This window comes from Notothenia coriiceps, unplaced genomic scaffold (genome assembly GCF_000735185.1).
Source record: "Notothenia coriiceps isolate Sejong01 unplaced genomic scaffold, NC01 NC01_scaffold00020081, whole genome shotgun sequence".
In the NCBI taxonomy this organism is placed as follows: domain Eukaryota; kingdom Metazoa; phylum Chordata; class Actinopteri; order Perciformes; family Nototheniidae; genus Notothenia; species Notothenia coriiceps.
This window is the reverse complement of record NW_011352782.1, coordinates 393131-416013: the sequence shown is the minus strand read 5'-3', so window position 1 is coordinate 416013 and position 22883 is coordinate 393131. Positions and strand designations below refer to the sequence as shown.

The 22883-nt window shown below is 40.5% G+C and overlaps 2 protein-coding genes across 4 annotated transcripts in view; one reads left to right on the top strand and one right to left on the bottom strand.

The window, feature by feature from the left end:
- Nucleotides 1-5029: 5029 nt before the first annotated feature.
- rdh8a (retinol dehydrogenase 8a) lies at nucleotides 5030-11113 on the bottom strand. Its single transcript, XM_010779304.1, has 6 exons — nucleotides 10744-11113; nucleotides 8251-8412; nucleotides 7033-7212; nucleotides 6432-6525; nucleotides 6151-6334; nucleotides 5030-5997 (listed from the first exon to the last, which is right to left on the bottom strand). Exons 1-6 carry the CDS (start codon nucleotides 10847-10849, stop codon nucleotides 5779-5781), a joined length of 945 nt encoding a protein of 314 aa, XP_010777606.1. The 5' UTR covers nucleotides 10850-11113; the 3' UTR covers nucleotides 5030-5778.
- Nucleotides 11114-19415: 8302 nt separating this feature from the next.
- Nucleotides 19416-22883, top strand: part of col5a3a (collagen, type V, alpha 3a) — a 44815-nt gene continuing 41347 nt past the window's right edge. For 2 of the 3 annotated variants that reach the window (XM_010779302.1, XM_010779301.1), the window contains exon 1: nucleotides 19416-19669. In XM_010779302.1, coding sequence (XP_010777604.1) covers nucleotides 19585-19669 — 85 coding nt within the window. In that variant the 5' untranslated portion in view covers nucleotides 19416-19584. The remainder of the gene's footprint in view (nucleotides 19670-22883) is intronic. The other variant, XM_010779303.1, reaches the window with a different exon arrangement.

Genomic DNA, 22883 nt, shown 5'->3' with positions numbered 1-22883 from the left:
ATCCTGCTGTGAAATTAGTCCTTTTAATCCTAGATGTGTTCTTTAGTGGATAGTATGTGTAACAAAGTTGTTTCTTTCCTTTAAGTAGGATTCAAATCAATGTAGAACTGTTTCCGAAAGTCCCACCCAGTTTTCCAGTCGGTCTAGTAATATATGTTGTGGTCAACAGTGTCAAACGCAGCACTGAGATCTAATAATACTAACACTGAAGTTCTGCCACTGTCTGTGTTTAAGTGGATGTCATTGAAGACCTTTACAAGAGCAGTCTCAGTGCTGTGGTTTGGTCGAAAGCCTGACTGGAACACATCCAAACAGTTATTTAAATGCAAGAAGTTACTCAACTGTTGAAAAACAACTTTTTCAATGATTTTACCTAGAAATGGCAGGTTTGATATGGGCCTGTAATTGTTCATTACTGAAGCATCTAGATTATTTTTTAAGAGTGGTTTAATGACTGCAGTTGTAAGGAAACTGTAATCTTGAACCTTTTCAGGAGGTTACCACCCTGTACTCATCATGCATCGAGAATAAGTCTTCTCCCTCAGGGATCTCTTTACGTTGCAACACTTCCCCTCTGGCAAGCGAAACCAGGCTTTGTTCAGACAAGCAGAGGTAATTTATGCCAGGCCTCAAAATCTGTGCCTCAGCAAGAGACAAACGCAATCTAGATGACTAGATTAGATTGGAGAAAGATGAAAGAGAGAAAAACAAATCAATGTGGGAGAAAGAGGGCTGGAGAGAGACTGACAGTGTGTGGTGTGATTTCCTTTCTTGCGCTAATGCACACACACATTCATAAATAAGAATTTGGATGAGATGTGATACACAAAGTAGAAGTGGAAAGGAATTGAGCAGGGAGAAAATAGAATGTAATTTGTAGTGTTAGTTAATAAGAGACAAACTGAGAAAGGTGGGGGTGGAGGGAGTGCAGCCAAATGACAGAGGCGTGTTTGTGTTCTGATTAGGCCGAGCCAAATGGAGGCGGCTCACCAATGGAGATAACCAACAAAGACATCGCTTCAACGGGGACAAATCTATGAACATCTTTTCACGGTCAATAGACGGGGGCATTCTTTTGTTTTGAAGAAGAAAAAAAAAACAGCCTCTCTTGATACATGAATGCAGCACAAAGTTTACCGTTCATTTGCTCAGGAATGAAGCAGATGACCAGAATGTGTATTCTTGTATGCGTATGGTACTTTATAGTGTGCAAGATAACCATTTTCATTATTACTTAGATTTTAGTGAGCTGCTTTTTAATGTTCCTATGAACTACATTTTTAACAGCCATTCCCCTCTCACCCTGTCTGCCAAGATATGATGCACTAAAGCTGAATAAACAATGATGTGGGCTCTTTGGGCTAAGACAGGCTTCCTGCCATGGGCGTATCCGCACCCTGTTTGGTTTCTCATCTTCATGGTTGGCGACAGTGAATAGATCATCAGATCCATGGCAGAGCTGATGGAGCGAGGTTTTCCTCTCTGGCAGGGAAATAAGGCTGGGATTTAGCCAGGGTTGCCAGGCAAAAACAAACTTCAATGCTGATGGACTCCTTGATGAGGTCACTGTCTATCAAACAAAGACTCTATCTGTCTGTCCATCCTGCGGTCTATTCGTCTATGCTTCTATCTATCTATCCTATCTTCTACACCTCTCTTCTCTGTATTTGTCCTCACCACATAAACACTCGCTAAACCCACTCTGTCGCTGCCAGAGGTATAAGAGAAAAACACAGCCATCCTTGGGAAACAAATACAAAAGATAATTATCCCTTCGCTGAAATATTCCTTCCTTGATGTTGGTCACACCAGAAAGCAAATCATATGTTTTTTTCCCCAGTAAATTAAAAATATAGATGCTTCTCCACATGCACTAGATTCCCAGACAGTTAATTACAACATTGAAAGAGAGAAACAACTAATCCATGGTGGAAGAGGTTAGAACCCCAAAGAAAGATGATATGTTACAGAAAGTAATGTGAGGGCACAGGGTGGTGAGAAAAGAGTAATGTTTGTCTGAGTTCATGTTTTTCCCTTATCTGTTTACGTTTGATTTCTGAAATGTGTCATACTCTTCGGCTTGCCTCGCCCACAAACAGGATTTTCAGGTTTTTGGCAAAATCTGCGTTCTGAAATCAGCTTCTTACTGTCAGACTCCTCTTTCAGAATACTACACTAATCTTACCTCATTGTTCTCCTATAAACACAAGCGGATCATTTTACCCGAGCTCAGATTACATCATCTTAAAGCCCAGCACAATCAACCATCATCCCCTTGGTGGGCGATTATAATGCTTGTACACAGAATGAACCCTCTAATCACAGAGTTTCACAGTCATTGGAACTGGTAGTTTTGAGAGAGTGAACAGAGCAGAACAAAACCATACGGTAGTGGGCACAATGAGCCTGGAAATTCCTGCTGAATTGTTTGTGTTCTGGAAAAGCAGTAAGGAAGGGGAAAACGCTAATGCTGTAATGATGGTGACAATAGTGGTTCTGTGTGTAAAACAATGGGTATGACAGGCCAGCAAAAGCCAAGATTTTGATTTATATTATGACCTTCAAAAGATCCTGAATAGTCTTGCAAACAAGCAGCTCTACTTAGAACGAGAGATGATGACCCCCCCCTATGTGAATAAACAAGTGACCCATGTTGGGTCTGTGAGAGGTCACTACACTGCAAAGTTATGGAGATGAACAGAGGAGAGGGCAGACAGACCGTCGGCCTCAGAGAGAGTGAGAAGAAAACAAAAAATAAGTGGACAGAGAAGGAGAGCTGGACGGTGTGTTTGTTTCTCCCCGTGGGCTCGGCTGCCCTAATGGACATGGTCGCCTCAGGCCAGCCACAGGGCAACTTGGGCTTCTCCTGTTTTGACTATATAAAGATTGATAGCTCTCCTGAGACTCCACAACATCTCTATGGAGGGTAATAAATCCCATGTGGCTACACCTCCAGTCACATAGAGCCATGTTAAAATGCAACTGACCTCAACCTTTTTTAAGCTTTTTAAGAGAAGCAATAACAGAAACAGATAAGTGCAGCCACATTTTGATCCATCCTGACCTGGGATCAGGCTGAAGCACCCTGTCTAGACATCAGCCCCACTTGATCCAGCATCCACAGCACCCAGATTTAATTTTTCTTTTGCTTCATCTGCTTCTTTCACACTGTTCCCTTTCTCCTTGTATCTCCCATGTTCACAACTCAGATCTCACCATTTCCTGACTCTTGCAGCTCCCTTTTGTTTTGGAACTATGTCTCCTTTGTCTTTCCCATCACTCCCCGAGTCATGTTTACGCTTGGTTCTCCGGTGCAGATGCAATAAAATGCCTGAACCAACAAGGCGACAAAAAGACTACAAAGATTCCAAAGAATAAATCCTACAAAAACAGGTCAGAGATACGTACATTATGAGGTTCTCCTCTTTTCCCTATAGGCCTACTCATCATCACTCTGTAAAAATGCAAGTAGCTTGTTTTTCAGTACACAGCAAGGGTGCATGAAGACAGAGCCTGTGCATTTTTGTGGCTCAGTATTGTGACAGGGTTACAATTAAAGGGAGACCTAACCACGTCACGCTGGCCTCATTATACTGCAATTATGTTCTTCATTGTGAAACAAAGGTACACAACAATGGTTTGATAGGACCCCTTGTTTAATGAGACTTTGCTGTAACTCCTGTGTTCATTCAGTTAGTAAACAGGTCTTCCATTCAGGCCATCGGGACCCCAATTCTCATCTTCCCAAATGCGACGCACCCCCACCCCGTACTACCACAAACACCCCACCCGCCCCTTGCACTTAGCCTTCAGCGTCCCACATTGGGTCTTGGCATCCCCCTAAACATTCAAGAAATACAGACTCCTCCCCTAACCTTTTCCCCCCTTCCCCTTCACCACCCCCCGCACACACACCCATTTGATTGTGATTGACAGCGTCTTTGTCCCATTGTGCGGGGCTGTCGCCTCTGATGAAGACACATACACAGAGCCGAGGCGCTCCATCATTGTACATTGCACAGTATCTACAGGTCTGCAACCAGTTGCACTGTCCTCCGATGATGAGCTCCATGCAGTCAGCCAGTGTAACCTGACTGAACACGGCGGGGCATTGCATGATGGGATGGAATAGGGCAGACAGGCTATCAAGGCCAGAACGCAGGCCTCTCCCAGTGTGGACCAGGGGGTCCCGGCCCTATGGGTTGAGGGGGCCAGCTGGAGAGGGAGGCTCAGCGCAACGCAATGTGTCTGAGGAGGCCGTCATTAGGGTTCACCCCTCCTCAGGGATGGGAACCAGGTCACATTCTCTCACACGGCACAAAGCAGGGTGTGTGTGTGTGTGAGGGGTGGGGGTTCAAGGGAGGGGTTTGATGGGGAGCAGGCCATGACCTCTTTATATCCATCATCAACAGATCACTAACTTGGCCCATAGACGTGCTCTTACTACACATTCACACACAAACACACACACGCATGCAAAAGTATGCTAATGTGTGTGTATGTGCACAGCAGAAACCTGCAAAATATAAAAACTAATAAATGCTCTGTTGGCACAATGCATCGTCACCTATATGACCAAAAAGCTAAAAATATCTGTAAGCTGTGATATGGTGTTATGTGAACATTTGATAAAATGCTTCCCAAGATTAAGGGATACGGTTTTCCCAATTTACATATTAAAATTATCAATATGGATTGATGTTATTGAAATATTTCACAAATCCAACGTTTGAATCAAACCAAAGACACACACACACAAAAAAACACGGCAGCCAAATTATAACTCTTCATGTTGAACTTGTCTATCTCAGGCCACTTAGGACAAATTCCTTTACACTACAACTGCAGATCTGCTTGCTGGCGAGCCTGTTAACTCCACAGGTTTATCGCAACGAAAGAAAGCAGTGAAATACTGCCCCCTCCTGGTACACAAGGAATCTTGCAGCCAGAGAGAATTGCCTTGCAGAACCTAAACCATCAAGAAATATTATTATTCAAAGTAATCACTTTTATTATTTATATCCTTAAAAAACAAAAAAACACAACAATCAGATTTCTGTTTATTTTTAAATCAAGATTTTAGATTAAAAATATCTGACCCACCCCTTCACAAACCTTGAAAACAATCAATCTATCAAAACAATTCAAATCAGATTCAACAGCAGTTATGACCATGAGAACCCTATGCAAAGGAAAACGTGAAATATTATATAGGGCATAAAACAGAAAAGGTAGATTATTATTTCTGTTTCTGTCATACATGTTATAACTCTAATGAGCCTGAGTGAACAGTCATCTCTAGAAAACAAGTTATAGCATTATTATTACACTATCATTTGATTGTTTCTCTCTGTAACTGAGTTCATCTCTTGTGCTTTGTTGTCTGTGCATGGGGATTGCATTTCATGTCCTTTCTCATTTCAACGATATAGACATCTAACCACTATATAACAACTTTAGATCTGACTAAGGCATGACCTTAGATTTATAGTATGTACAATAATCAGTGTGTGATGCTTGTTTTTCTGTAAAGTACGCTGTGTGTGTGTGTGTGTGTGTGTGTGTGTGTTTGTGTAGATGAGGCCATCCTGCATACAACGTATCTGGGACAAACTTGTGCAATTGCGCATATTTTCTGGCAAAGCTTATTATGGTAGTGTCTTTGAACTAAAAAGGCACTTTCTCTCCCAAGAGTTACTGGCTCTAGTTTACCAAGAACTTAACGGGGTCAACAAAGTGGGAGGGTAAGGGGGGAGGACCTGTACACCCTCAGTTAGGTTAGATGGTGCGTCTACGCAGGCAACTGCATGTCAGGCACTTGAGGATGCTCATGGTGATGTGCATGAGAGGTCCAAAATTGAAGAGTAGGTTGTAGAAGGTGTTGACAGACAGGCCTCCAGTCTCATCAGCATACTTTAAGGCCACAATTGGTGTGTAGAGGCTGTTGGTGAGGTTCCTGAAGCGAGGGCTGTTTGACTCAATAACCTTTTTGAGGCACTGGAGAGACGAGAACAAATACATTTTTTATGTTTTCATTGCTATATATACTTCTTGAATGTTTGCAGCAGTTAGTTATTAGAGAAACACTTTATTGATCCTGGAATCCTGAAAGAGATTGGTCAAATGCGAATTAAAAACCTGTTCCCTTACTTTGGCTATGTCATCTGGCGTCTGGCCCATGGCTTCAAATATATCTATGGATGATGGCAGGTAAACGTCTTTAAAATAACGAATCGTGTCGGCATCTGCACCTGGATACTCCATCTTGGCTACATCCGCCATCATCTTTGTTTCAAACTCAGTGTGCACTGGGCCAGGCTCGATCATGGACAACCTGTAGGGAGTCAGATGCAGAAATGCCTGTGAGGCAGCATGTACACTACAAAGCAAAGACAGATGTGAAGGAAGAACAGAGGACGAGGGTAATCTACCGGATATTGAACTTCATCAGTTGCACGGCCATACTCTCACAGAAACCTTCAATGGCGAACTTCGAGGCAGTGTAAACATCATTGAACACCACTCCTAAATCAACAAAACAGAGAGATAAAGGAGAGCATCACTGCTTTGTATTATTCTTCACTTCACACTACCCAATTAACTGCAGACATGCATCAAATTTAATTGACAAATAATGGCCTAAGATACTCAAATCAACCAAGTAACAGAAATAGGAGAATATTCGAGCCCGAACAAATGTGAAAGTCTGTTCCGCCTACTTGCATGTGATTAACAACTTATCTGATATTCTTTAACTTGAAAATCCACCCAGCTCATAAATAGAATTAAGTTAAGCCTTTAAATACACAAATATTTAGTACAACTTTAAGAAAACAATACATTTTAGATTTACATTTACATTTAATTTAATAAACTGTATTACGTTTTCTAAGAGCAGTGCTCCTGTCAACATCTGCAAAGTCTATGTCTTTTCACTGTCTGTTAGAATCATTAGTATATTTTCATGTGTTCTCTGATCACTTAACTGGATTGCAGATGTTATCCTGCATTGTTAAATACACAAAAACATACCCTGAAGACCCATGACACTGCTCATGACCACGATGTGCCCTGAACGCCTCTTCTTCATGTCAGGCATCACTTCTTTGATCATGCGAACAGCCCCAAAGAAGTTGGTCTCAAACACTCTTTTCATCTCCTCAATGCTGATGCTTTCCACAGGTCCCAGCAAGCCCACACCTGCATTGTTGACTGACAGGAAACAAACGGACGCAGGGATGACATACCGCAACATTGCTATATTCAAAAATGCTAATGAGATATTGTTCTGCGGTGACTTAATATGAAGTGATATCTGTTTTGTCCACACCGCTCACTTTGGCCTTTCTACAAAATAGATCTCTCTTTCATAGATTCCACATGGTATTTCTAAATATTGCCACCAGATGTCAGTGTGCGACAACAGTGAAGTGTGATGGAACACCAGTCAATGTTGCAGGGCTACTGGTTCTTGAGTAAAGAGTTGAAGAGGGATGTTGTTTAAGATTTAGAGTAGGGCGGAGAGAGTACATTTTGATTGATCAATACCATTAACAATCTGAGATATTTTCGGATTAATATATATATATATATAAAATACATTGCCTCCTTTGTTTGAGCTGCAATCACCCCGATTCAGAAAAGTAAACAAGCAAAAGAAGGTGTCATGGGCATAGAGAGCTAAACACTACATTTCAGATCATTTTGACACACTCATGATATTAGCATGGTAGTCCTTTCTGTTTTGAGGCAGAATCTTTCTTCCCACTAGAATTTCAAGACTCTCCAAACGTCCTCCCCCCACCAACTCATTATGTCAACTGCAAAACCTACGCTACAAGAGACTGAAAACATTTCAGTTGCTTCAAAAATGTTGTCCTAAAGTTGTGATATTAGTACAGTCGTAACACTGTACTGTGATATTTTGCTTTTCCACTTGACAAGTCTGTTATATGTTTACTGTTTCTCTCTGTCTCTCTTTCTGTCTCTCAGGAAAGTATGACATCACATTATGTCTGAAAGAAAAAGGCTACTATCATGGAAAGGTTTTAACTTAGCCGATGCATTTCAATATCATTTTTAGACAGAAATAAAAATACTAAGTTTTATAGTACTTTACTTATTGACTGAAGGTCATATACTAAAACCATTGTTGAACTTATCTGAAATATATGTGTAGAAACAAAACACGTAATTCAAAGCTGGGGGAGGGGTCATATAGGAGCCTAGTTTCAGGTTTATCCCACTCACTGAAGATATCAATATGGCGGTCCTTGACATTGTTGATGCACTGCTTTACTGAATCGTCACTGCACACGTCTAGTGGAAGCAACATCAAGGTCTTGCCATAGGCATCTCCTGCTGCCTCCACTAGCTTGTCCTTCTTCTTCAGGTCCCGCATGGTGGCAATGACTGATGGGGAGAGACAGAGAAGAGCAAAATATTATGTTATTCATATGATGTGGCTTCAAACTCGAAACCAGAACAGTTGTTTTGTTTAAATTGCACAGTAACTTCTTTTGGAACCATAAATAAATCCACAGTAATAATATGACTTTTTAGTCAATTTTTCCAAATAAAGTCCATCAATATTTACTCTATCTTTAAAAAGACACTCTTGACCCATTGTCACACTGAAAAAGTGACTCACAGTACTGAGAAACCTCTAATCTGTGGGACCACTAATGACTAACGCACACACACACACACACACACACACACACACACACACACACACACACACACACACACACACACACACACACACACACACACACACACACACACACACACACTGTTGTGTCAGAGTCAGACGTGCAGGTCAAAGTTCTAAGCAGGGACCACGCCTGACATAGCATTGATTTTCCCTGAACTTTAAACGTTGGGTGACATTAACCCACAGCAGATTAATTTATCATGACAAGCAACAGCAGCTATCACTACTGTGTTGACTTGACTTTCATGGCTTCTTTAATGTTGTGTGTAGTGCTAACACTTTTCTGTCTGTCACGATCCAGCAGCAAAAAAGGGAGACAGTGGTGTTGCACAATGGCAATCAGGGGGAGTAAACAACCTCTTTGCACACAATCATTTTTAATCTACCTGTTGTCCTTCACAGACAAAGGTAGACCATCATCTTATTCTCATCGAACAGACACATGGTTGGCTAAATAAATAAAAGAGGGAAGCAGTGCTGTAGAGGTTTTGATTTGCAATTCACTGTCAATGACGTTTCATTTCATAATGTATAGAAATTAGTCTCGCCAATAGTTTTGAGAACGTTGCAGAATTTGGGAAGTTAAGTGTCATGCAACTTGTTGTCGCAACTTGTTGTATGGATTAATGACGTCTAATTAAGTCTAATCTTATGATTGGAGAGCTGTGTGTCTATGAAGCAAGAAAGAGATTATTTTATTGGTAGAGAAGTGAACAAGAGATCCATTGTTCTTCTGGCTCCTGGAGGAATTAGCCTACTCTTGGGCTGCTTAAACATTCTTGAATAAACCACATTGCATTGCACACACAAAGGTATTTTTGGGGATATTCTGAGTTTGGTGCATGTTACTGCAACTATTTAACACTTTATGCACAATGCAATATTTAATCTCTGTTGGATTTCATAAAGCTCCTGGGAAAATAGCAGATCAGCTTCATTGCTCAGAGGTGGCCTTATTGAAAGCAGGTCACGTTGTGAAAAAAGTGCTCAAACCAGTGTTATGGAAGCAGTTAATCGCTTTTGTTTTGCTCATCTAATTCACGGTAATAAACCCAATTAGATACCGCATGGCCATCCAAAGAAAAAAAAAAAACGTTTACTAACCCTTGCACTGTGGTTATTTGATTGGCAAAACAGAAAGCAGTAAAACTAACATGTATTTAATAAGATAATGTATAAGATCACTGTTGATATCATGTGTTTCAATCTTTACACATTGACTGCAGGCCTACAGCTAATTATGTTATGCAGTATCAAGTCACATCTAGCAACAACAGGGGTCTTGAGGGCCAACTCCTACCAACAGGGGTGGGAAGGTGGTCTGATGCAATTATATCTGAGGCTCCATGAGATAGTAACGTTTTGGATCTCCAATTCCTAGAGTGACATTAATGATGGCTGGGAAGAAGGAGAGGAGACGCATGGACCAACAATGTCAAAGTGGGACACTCTCAATCCACCGTGCACCAATGAAGACTTCAAACAGCCCCTTGCTCTAGAGTGAACCCTCGCTTGTACAGGTCTCAAACTTTGTCCCCCTTTCAACACTCGCTCCAGTGAGGGGACTATAGGCACATTAGACACGGTACTAAATCGGAGCAGGCGGTCTACAATACACTGCGATAAAAGAGGGCTTTGTGCTGGAGAAGTCACTTGAAAGAAAACTGAGAAGACTCCTTTTATGATTCTGCCTGGAGAGAGGCATCCTTGCAGAGCCCTTCCCTGGAAATTGTGCTTTCAGATGATAATTGTTGAACTAAAGGGGCGACTGAAACCCATTCCTTACAAAAGGATATGGATCCGATATCACTTAGTTGAGTAGTTATATCAAGGCACCACATAACTTATTTGACTTTTAGACGAAGAGTTGCACTTAACACTACCGAACTCTGTGCGTAAAGGAGGGTTGGTGCAGTAGCTTTGCAGCGAAAGTAAACAAGGAATAGGGTTACAAGCGAACCACACTGTTATAGCCTTGCTACTTATAGGTCCAATCAAAGAAACAATGTAGAAGAAAGCGCATTTACCATGGTAACGCTTCTTCTCATCTTTGGCCAGCGTGACGGCGATTCGTAACCCGATGCCGGAGGAGCAGCCGGTGATTAGCACAACTTTCTGCCCGCTGTTCGCCATGGATTGTCCGGGTAGGCGCTGTGTTTTTCAGCGGTCCTCTGCTCTGGATGGTTGCTGCCGAGGGAGCTCCCGATCACTGGACTTTTAAAAACTAAAGCGGATCATGCAGCCACCGCAGCCATGTGAGCCTCTAAGTCAGTCACATGTTCAATAAAATCGGTAACGAAAAAAGACGTAGCATTGCAAACACCCCTTGAGGACACGATTTTAAACTTGATAGGTGCCGCTTGCCCTGAAATGAAGTTAATTCTTTTCAAATGTGTGCGGTCGTGCACGCGCGCACGTGCGTGTTGTAGAGGGGGCAGTGCTTACTTGATTTCTGAGCTGGTGACCCCAACAACAAATAACTAACAGTCATACAGTAGTCACATGATGTGTTGTTCATATAGCTCATGTTATTTCTGATGTAGCCTACTACTATATTAAAGTGTATTCTTGATAGGACTTATTTAGAAGTTTTAGCACAGTCTTTATACAGCCCAGGGTTTTTAAATAAAAAACATATATATATATTTTATAATAAAATACAAATAGTTAATTTAACACAAATGAGCTTTAATAAATATAGGCTACACAGATGCACATAACAAATCATACCAATTATAATAATAACAATAATGCTAATTATTATATAGAATTATTATTATTATTATTATGCTATTAGCTGTTGCTACACCTATAAACCCTAGCACTTGCTTGTGGTTTGGATCTTCTTGACTTATTTGTATAACATGTCATCCCATGCTTACCATAATTGTTAAAGGTAAGGTTGAAAGTTTCATAATGCACTGCATTGTACTGCCACCTGGTGGGAATGGACGGTGCAACACACTTGATCAGCCCTAGTTGTTAACGGATGCATAATGCCTCATCAAACATATTGCTAATTGCATCACTGTAATTCACATATTCAATCCACATAGGTTGGTATTGGTAAGAAGAATGGTCTGAATTTGGTTATCAGCTGTCTTGGATTGGTTTGACAATGTTGTGATCAGCAAGGGTCTGTTATGGTGACATTTCTTGATGAATGTCGTAAGGGTTCAAAGTTCACATGATAAGATCTGAAAGCAGGCTTTTCCCCTCTGTTTAAAGGCCATCTGTAGAGTGTAAACGTGTTGCTTAATGTTAGGCAACCACATGCAAGGTCTTTGTTTTATATAGACTCTAATACTGATTATTATAACCCCAAGCAGTGAAGTGTGGATGTCCAAAAAGCAATCTGGAGTGATTCGTGATTCAGCGATTTGTCGAAAGTAATTTCTTACTTGCCACTAAAGTTATTAATGCCTTTCTCTTTTTATCTTACTGAGAATGTTTGCGTCTCAAAAACGATCAACTTTAAGTAGCTGGTTCCCCCAAAGAAAAAAACACATCTTAATGCCTAATGCATTTACAAGATAATGAAACAATCAACAAATTAGGTCTGTTTAAGGAATTGGATTGAGCTGGAATTATTATGATGGATGTTCTCTGCTCAGATTAAGGATTACAAATTAAGATAATTAGTTGGATAAACGTGACTGAAACGTAGCTCCACACAGGTGGACTATAGGTCGGATGAATTCTCTGTTGATCCCTCTCAGCTTTTGAAACCTGACTATGGCAAGCCCACAATGAGAGCAGGTTCCCCTGTATTAATCCTCCCCCTTGGTTAACCCTTTTAACCTCACCCCCATTTCAACATGTGAACATGCTGTGAAGTTTTAAATTCACTATATGGACACACACACACACACACACACACACACACACACACACACACACACACACACACACACACACACACACACACACACACACACACAGAAGGAACAGAGGGAGTGGACAGGGACAGGTTCCAGAGTGTTTCAGCCTGTTAGTCTCCTCTGAGGGCAAACTGAGGTTACTTTCATCGAGAGTCAAGAGTAGCTATTCTTTTCAGTCAAAACTTTGAAGGAATACTCCCGAAGGGAAGACATATTTTATCAATGATTTGAGTCCTGGTTAGATCCTTAAAGGGTTAGCCAATAACCAGCAGGCAGACTATGCGAAGACAGGGTTTAGTTTTGCTGTGAAAAGAATGAACCTCAAACATGTAATGCATATATAAGCACAACACATTAGAATAGATAATGAAACATCTTTATCCAATCATCACTGCTTGTGGTAAACTGTATGCTATGCTGACAACAGGGAGCACACTGTCAGCTTAAGAGTTCAGGCCCAATTTCCTCTTGCTGTCTCACAAAACTAAAGTCTGCTTATTGAGAACATCCCGAAGCTGTGACCCACTTCTCTCACTAGAAAGCTAAAGTATACAATGAGATAATAAAAGAAACATTTGCATTGTCAGATAAAGCTGCCCTAAATCCAAGCTGACAATGTGCGAAACATGCATCACAGGGAAAGTTTAGGCACAATTCTGACAATTTCAGAATAACCTAAAATTGAGTATAATGGCAGACTAGATCTCAGAATAGCAATAGAATGGAAGCCAAAACATTGTCATATGCCCCAAAAAAATATGTGAGTGTAAATATCCACCAATGCTGGTTAACCTTTTTCATTTTTATGGATGCTTAGCAAGAAAAACCTGTCATCTAACTATGACCCAAAAAATAACCAAATCACGTTAGGGCTATTTTGCTACTAAATCCATTCAATTTACAGTTGAAAAGCTGTAAAGATAGAGACAAGTCTCAACGCTGTCCACCAGTGAATTTGAAACAAATTAAGGAATAAGTCACTGGAGTAAGGTCAGGGTTTACCTGGAAGGCTTTACCTTTGGAGAAATGGGATGGGTGTGAATGATGATGAAGAGGTGGCTGGACAGCAGTGGAATTTCAGAAGATTGAGGCACTAAGACACAGAAGGACAGAGGAAAGATTAGAGAGGGGGAGATAACACAAGTCCATACATGCTTTTTCACGCAAAATATACTTTTTTTTGCTGTTGATAATGACTAATAATCATCCTCCGTTTTTCACCTCAAACTTCACTCTGTATACTTTCTTTTCTGAACCTCTGAACCCACATAACCCTCCTTCTGGCAGGTTTTTCAACATCCTTCATCAGAGCTTTCACCTGTTCCCTCTGACACCTCTGAGCACACTCCAGATGTTCCCTGAACCCACATCATCCATCTGTATATCTGTAATCTCTTTGTAGAAGTCCAAGTCATAGAAAAGGACACCCCCATCTCCTCTAACCACACTTCCATAGCTTAATAGTTAATTTCCTGAGTACAGACTTTAAGGATACATGAGCAGATGCTCCTGGAACATTCACTGGTTTCCGGGCTTTTTTCAGCCGATGTCTGTTTTTAATTATCGTAATTAAATATGGATTGAATGATTATCGGGGCTTTTTTTTTATGTACAATGCATATTAACCTATTTCATAACAAAATGAATATACCATTTTTGTATACCTTAAAATATGCAGTTTTTGTGCATGATTTTTAAAACAATTTTATTTAGTAATATTCCTGATCACACAGCAAGTACCTCACACTAACTATCATTTGTTTTGGCCCTGCTGTGGGTGGCATCTCATTGCAGTGGCATTGGACAAGAGACATATTCTGGCTGATGCTGCTGAAAGGATAAGGGACTCTGGCTGTGTGAAAGGGCCGAGGGGACTGGAATGTTTGCCACAGGTCAGGAGTGGCGCTTTCTGCTCTTTTGTGTGCTGTCTACAGAGGAGGTGTGGAATGCAAACTTCATGAGAATAAAAGGGACGAAAAGGGAAAGAGTAGCTGGGGGTCGCTGGGCGGGAGAGAGCCTTAAAAACAGAGAAAGAATGGTTGCAGAGCATTAGAAAGGAGTGAGCAGGGAAACGTTTTAGGATGGACAGAGAATACACTTATTTGAGAGAGAGTAATACAGAGAAGCCCACAAGCTGTGCCAAAAGAGGAGAGTTAAAGCTGTTGCTGCAGCTGCACATCAGACACAATGAACACTGTGCAATGACAGTCTGAAGATCATACTGTGTCATTTCTGAATACTAAGTTATGACATTCTTATAACAGCTCTCCCTTATACGTCATTCAAAGAGTCTCAAGCTCATTCCTGTTGAAAAGCATCACTGTTCATCATTTGAAGCAACACTTTTTTTTTCATTTATAAAGCTGAATAAAAAAGGTTGTTTAGAGGTTTTCCATTACAGGGCTGTAAAAGCAGAAAGCAAAGAGAAACAACAGCATGGTGCCAGTTACATCCTGAGAAAGTAAATAGAGGGATTCCCAGATCCACTTAACCACTATGGCACAATATTCTGAACACATCACTTAATTTTTCCACTATTTCTATCTTACATTTTGTATTGAGAATGAAATTATTTTGTCTCAAAAGTCTAAAAACATGTGTTATGGCGACCGCAAACTGAAATTCGAATGTCTTCCACACAGAAGAAAGGTGGAAATAAATGCTGATTTGAATCATAACTAGCGTCAGTGTTTGGATTTACCTTAAGTACCTGTTTTCAACATAACTGCTTTGCTATTTAGATCAAAACACAATCACTGTGTTTTGTGCAGTAACAGTGAAGAGGAGACTAGGGTGAGCTTGAGTGCGCTCGCTGGTTGAGTTTATTTAGTCTATTTGTTTGAGCAGTTCATTTAACAGACATGGTCCTTAGATGTTAATTAGTTTAGTCTCCTGTCATCTCTCAATACTATAATTATCACCAGACTGGCAGTTCCCCTCGCTGGCCCAATGCAAAAGAGAACATTTCCACACACTTTCGCGTGGTCACATCCCTGGTTTGGCAACTTAACAGCAGGGTTAAGCAACTCTGAATAAATCTGTCTGAAAGCACAGCCCTGCATCCAATCCCTGCTCAGCTTAAGATCTGATGTTCATTTTGCTTTCTTTTAATACATTTTCAAATACTATGGTTAAAGGAAGTGCAGGAGTGATTAAATACCAAGCTGCCAATCTTATGCTATCTGACTTGCACACTTTGCCCACCGTGTACCGCAGGCAGATAAACCCAGAACACATGTTGCAGGATAGATTTGTATCACAGGGTGTGGTTTGGAATAAGCTCTTGTGTAAGTACACATGCTTTCTGATATGTCAAGATACTATCATCCACAGTCAGTGGGTGGCACAATCACATTTCACTTGAGGTGCTTTCATAGATCAGAGGTTTTACCAGACTGACAGATTAACCTGAATATCCCCCACAAGCAAAATGTTCATGATTCAGTGTGTGTGTGTGTGTGTGTGTGTGTGTGTGTGTGTGTGTGTGTGTGTGTGTGTGTGTGTGTGTGTGTGTGTGTGTGTGTGTGTGTGTGTGTGTGTGTGTGTGGGTGTTAGTTTTATTTCCTTTCTTGATGTCAGCCATTTGCCTTGTTTTGACAAAACCGACAAAGCCCACATTTGACACAATCCCACTTAAAAGAATATTGTTTAGCAGTGAGACTATATTGCTGTTCTACAATAGCATACAGATGTTGGCTGTTTCTTAGGATCTACATGTGCAGAAAGAAAGCTGTTATTTTAGGCTCATTCATAATTCCGCTATAAATGGGAAAATAAAGTGACAATGGATTGCTCTCAGGCTCCCTTCCACACACATGGTCCACAAAGTTAAATTGACCATCATAATTCACTCATCTTTAAAATCCTTGTTATAGGGGAAGGACAGGATGTCATAACACTGTTCATCATCCAATATGCAACTAAATGACATCAAAAGCCCATTAGGAAGCAGTGGTGTAAGACATTAACTGATTTAAAGTGGTTACTTCATACTGACTGAATGCAGGGATAAAAGGTATTTATCTTTTAAACATACATAAATCAATTATTGGCAAGCTGAAAGAGTCAGCTGCCTCTTTCTTTGCAATATGCTTGCATATTCCCTCTGGCAGTTAGCAGGTTGTCCTGTTCTGGCATGTTCTTCAAAACAAGGAGAAGACCGTAGGCAGACTAAATTGAAGGCCCATTGGGGTCAATAATACTGAATGCTCATCACCTCCATCTTGGGGATTAATAAGGTTTCCAAAATATGGTGGTGAAAGATGACCCTCTTAGTGATTCAATGATAAGAGAAGTCCAACATAATTCATCAGCACATAATGACCTGCAGAGGGAGGAAGCGAAACTTCTAATTTATGAAACCACACCACATGTCTGGAATAGACTTCAAACTTCAATACTGGAAGCATCATTTATGTAGTCCCAAGGAAATTCTGAATTAATAAATTAAAATGACATATAGAGATATACCCTCAAGCTATTTTTCCCTCTTAAAATCTGTGAAAGATGTATCTCTTGCCAAACTTCCTGTGATTTTCAAAGTGTCCGTTAATTCATAACTACATGTTAAAACGCATATGGAGTTTAATTTAGTATCTTGGTCTTTCCACATGATTTGTCAATGAGTACAAAATAAAAATGGCTCTGTTGGTTTCTGCAGTTTTTTCTTTAGGATTAAGTGACCTTTAAGTTATTTTAAATTATATGTTGAACATTGTTTACATCAACCTGGAAAAGGATAATCTATTTACCTTACACAAATTCTTATCAGTTGGATTTATAAAACCCTCTTGGTTAATGAAGCTGACAGACTGCTGGAAGTAAACAAATGGATTGACCTTGATTTTAATTGGAATTTTCATGCCCATTTAACTTGTCATAATTTAAAGCCATGGTGTATTTGACGTCAGGTATATTTTAGGGAAAAAATCATTGTAACTTTGAAAAAATTTGTATTTGTAATTTGTCTGGTAGTGGGACAAAGGTACACAGCACATGCTCCGGAAATATTTCTCACCCAGAGTTCAGACTACCCACTGGACTCTTAGTAACTATCTGCTAAAAGCTGTTAGGAATGTGGCCCTAACTCAGGTTGGCTAAGCCGGTACTGAGAAGTTAGACTGTGCGAGGTCAGGGAGTTGTTTACCTACTAGATCAACCTCAATCTGTCCATTTATCTTGGTGTTTCTGACAAAACTTCTCCTATATTTAACTACTTTTAATGTTATTTTCTTATCACTCTACAATTTGTTTCTCCAACAATTAACTATCTTTGATGTTCAGGAAGTTGCATCTTTCATGTCGGTAAGGGGTTCCTTATTTGAAAGAATTCACTAAAGCTAATTTGTTTTGACATAATGTATTTACCATGGAGAAGCATTAACATGTTTTGGACTTTCATCGTAACTGATGTCATTAATGTTTAATAAGTTGCAGCTAAGAATGGGGTTTGGCTAGAAATAATGTGAAACAGTTCCTCTGGATAAAGGAGATAATTGTGACATTTAAATGGGTGTGTTTCTCCCTCTTTGTGTGGTTTGAGACTCTTCTCCCTTGAGGAATTATGGTTTGGCTTCTTTTCTCTGTATGTTCTCTCGGATTCAGCTCCAAGTTATTTTACAAAGGCCTGTTGTAGCTTGGACTCGAGAAACGTTATCTTTGATAATTTTCCAATTAGACAAGGTCTTCACAAGTCTTATCTTAGAGCATGTCTCAACTGAATAGCACAGTCTTCCTAGAATTAATTAGGCTTCTGGCAGAACTGTATTCAACCTGCACAGGTAATCAACACTATAGGCTTAAGTTTTGGCAGATGCATAGGACAGATGTCCCTGCCAGGATCAGTTTTCATGTGACTTTTTACAACCAATTTGTTCAGCTTATTCCTATCAGCAGTTTTTCTAAAAAAATGAAGTTGTTGTTTAATGCAAATACAATTCACTATGTTATACCTGTACAAATAGATGTAATACAAAATGGAGAAATGCTAAAATATCTGTTTTTAATTTGTTGATGACATGTAAAACAGGACATTTATGTCAGAACTTTCTTCATAAAAGAGTAACACAAAGTGGGATTAAATTGTTTTTCAATTATGGGGTTTCAAGCCAGATGTGCATGCTCCTGACCTAGTAGGCCATGACAACCTTTAACCTGAAATGATTTAGCCTCTAGCCTCTCTGTGACCAAGCTCGAGTTTGAACAGGCATGGAGAAACTGAAAGATTATACTGATGTTGTGGATAACCTGCCATGGAAAGCAAAAACCTGACTACCACTGGCCAGGGGTATTGTAATTGTATCTGAAGTTCAAAATGTGTACGTCCCACACCCTCCAGCTTCAAGTAATTTATAGAAAACTCTGATTATCAGTGGACGTTGAAAGTAGGAAATCAACTAAAAATAAGGAAATAATGAGATAAAATATTAATCCTCATCATTAATATTATGAAAAGGGTCACTGTTTTCAATCACTGAGACATTCTGTTCAAGTCTAATTTAACAATACATTGAGATGTTGCCTCCAATATGGGTAATAGTTGAATACACTGGCTAGATTTAAAAATCAGGAAACTAACCCACATACAGTAAGTGACATAGAAACCAAGATTACTATGTCACTTACACTTATTTGGGTAAGGATCACTTTAAGAAGTGAGACCTCACAAATTATCGCAAGTAATAATAATAATGATTGAAGGGGTTTCACTGCATCTCATCCATGCGTACTGACTCCTGGGACCGTCCTAATGGGAGGGAAGAGGCGTGGGAGGTGGAGAGAAGAGGGAGGGAGTGATGGTGAGAGGGAGAAATTGAATTAGAAGGGTAGAGCGATACTAAGAGGAGCCACCACAACAAAACTTCTCCGACCAACAATCAAGCAAGTGGAACTACAGACTTTTGTCCTTCTCTCTCCGCATGGTTCCTAGAAATATAACTTGTATAAAGTTTAGCTGGCGGAGGCAGAGGGGGGTCTCCGCTTGGAAAGATGGACCATTTAATAAGGAACAGGTCGCGCAGGAAAATACCGCTATATGTTTTTATCCTGCTTCTCCTAACGACGACACATGCAGGTAACGTATTTAGTTAACCATATATGATGCACTGTCCCCTTTATCTGAGTTTCCGTGACTTTTTTCCAGGCACCATCATGCATCACTTGGTCCCATGCCAGCAAAGTTATGGGCGCAAACGAATAATATTTACTGCATTTTAAAGTCGGATTCTCCAGGGCCGGGCATAATTTGTACATACGTGATCTGAATGTAAACCTATGCATACGTATTAATATGCCGCGTGATTTCACAATTTACAAGCATTTGATTGACTCCTTGTTCCAGCTTAAATTTGAATTGAACACATTTCCAATGTTTTCAATTTGAATGTCTCCTTGCTGCGTAAGGTGAGCTGCAAGACTCGCAGCGACCTCAGGAGATGTGATGTCATGTTTGAGTTTGCTTGTGACCAGCATCGGTTTACTGTGAAAGGGTTTAACGTTGGCTTGAGAAAGAGGGGAATGGCTGAACACTGACCGAACAGAGTAGATTAAAATTCCTGTCATAGATCTGTGTAATGTGCCCTATACTCACATCTATGGTTTTAAGTGAAGGCGCTTTACACTCTTACTGCCTTAGTTATGATCATTCTGGCACACTTCAATATTTAACATGTTTGTTTTGTAGGTAGCTCCTTGGTTCATTTTTTTACACACTTGAGTCTTCTTCTAGGGTTGAAGTAGCCGGATTGATTGTTCAATTATCCACCTGCCAGAGGTGGTCTGTCACACAGCTCTCTCTCTCCATCTGTCAAACAGTGACCTGGTGTTCACATTTGTTGCACTTTCAGGCTTGTTCAGCAAGTGCTGCACCCATTTTAAGACTTCCTTGTCCCCAAGATAGCCAGTAACAACCAGCTTGTGCCATACATACTATATGTAATTTAGCGCACTGCTATCTGTCACCCACGCAGGTCTGCATGCCCTGTGGCTGTGTCCTGAGCATCTCCAACTGGCAGCAGACTATTTCATGCAGGTGGTGCCTTTAAATACTCCCTCAGCAGCAGGAGTTAACCCCATGGTCACCATAAGTGTTTAAAAATGTCTAATTTTCACTAGTGGCTATCCGCATGCACATACTTCATGGCTGGCATGATTTGTTGGAATCCATTGGCTGGCATAAAGTGATGGCAGGAGGAAGCAAGCCAACTAACATAATCACACTCAATTGACACAGCGGCTGTGGCGCCCACTGCTCTCTAATGAGGGCTGTGAATTGAGAGGCCGAGAAGATTTAAAAGTGCATGGGACATATGTTGGTGCTGATATGACTGTCTTAGATATGTGCATGGGGTTGATAATGTGTCTGCTTCTCTGAGTCTGTGCGATTTGTGTGCAGCTGTGTGTGTATTACAGTGCCAGAATGTTTTCCCATATGCTTTCTGTGTGTGTTTGAGAGAGATGAGAGAAGACTTTGTTTGCTGACAGGAAGGGAGACATTCACACATGCACACGTCCACAGCTAGTTTCAGTTCGAATCCTCTGTTCTTTTGCCTCAACACAGTTTCGTTCAGTTTTTCTTTCTTTTTATGTTCTTGAGAATAGAGATTGTTTGTTTTTATTTGATATGCCTTATCTCTTTTTAACATCAACGTTCAACACTTGCTCATTCCCTGCCTTATCCTTGACTGGTTCCATGAGAGAGGGGAAATCGTGCGTACCACCCCCTCACTGCGTCCCGTTTGATCAAGCCTCCTTTCCAATCCTGCACCAGACTCCCAATGGAGGATTGCCAGCCTTGTTCGCCTTTGATCCATCAAACATGAGTGGCAAATGAAAACAAATGAAAAAGGCAGCTGAATTTAGCAGGATAGAGAATAACACAATATTTTTTGTACGCCTGTTACAGCTGTAGTGTATTTTTTTCTGTTATTGAAGTTTGTGTTTCTGTAATGGAAACATTAAACATCAAAAGTGTCAGAGATGCTGATGTCTCTCCCTAGTTGCTGATGCTTCACGTATCATATCAAACTGCTTCTTAGACTTTTAGATGAGGCAAATGTTTGGAATCCCCCCACATTTTTATTATGTAGAAATTATGCTTTGACTCTTAATGACGCCGGATTGCAATCTATAATATTCAACACACATCTGGCTTCCAGAGACTCAGTAACACCCTTCCCCTCAGGCTTCTATGGTTCTGTGTTTCTGATAACTGGATGCTTCAATAAGCTGTATGTGGGGCTAGTTGTAGATGCTTCCTGTAGAATTGCAATGAACAGAAATCAGAGGGGCTGATTTCTTTGCAGTGTCCCCTTACATGTAATCTGCCTCAATGTCATTTATGGGCCTCAGAAAAGTGTTATCATATTCATCTATCACGGCACATTTCAATAGAGACCACAGTAGTAAGCTTCCCTTCCAAAGCCATCTGTAGAGTTTTGAAAACAATTTGCTACCCTCACTGACATCTTGACCTGGGTCATGTTTCAACTCCTCTGAACCTGCTAAGTGTCCTTTAGACACAAAGCCGCAACACAGAGGCCCACAACTGGTTAGGAATGTATTTAAAGTGTCCATCAGAGGCACAAAGGAACATAACTTCTAAAGGAGCATGTGCATATACCTGTCATACACATGGTGTTCTACTTTGATTTTGCCAGCCCTGGTGTTACAATCCAATATAGCTGCTTCAGAGTTCTAATGTCTGAGAGACTAAATGACAGCTCTGGGCTGAAGCTTGAATGGGCTCGGTCGTGTGTACACTTGCATGTTTATATCCAGGTAATCCTCTGTGCCTTAAGGTATGTGCACACATGCGCATAAGAACTTGTGTGTATGTACTTCTGTATTTGTTGTGGTGGTGTAACATGTTGCACATTTATGAGGACCCAATAGCTTTTGTAGTATAAAGAGATGAATAACATCTTCCAACAGCAGGTCATTTTAAACCTTCTCCCCACCTCTTAAATGTACTTGATATAGTGCCAGGGGGCAATTGTACTCATGCAGTGGGAATAATAGTAAGGGGATGAAAGTTCTGTAGTCAGAACAGTAAAAGGAACATCCTCAGAAGTATATCAGTACAAATGTGAGTGTGGAGCGGCTGTCCAGTTATGGGCCTAGTGGGGCAGGTGTTTTCTCTGAGGGCCAAGAAGCTTTTTGGCCTGTTAATGTGAACAAACATGAGCAGAACAAACTGTAGTAATGGAAGAATGTGGTGCTGATGTGTTTTGGAAGGAAAATTTGGAAGCAGATGCCACCAGAATCATGCAGCTTTAACACCAAAAGTA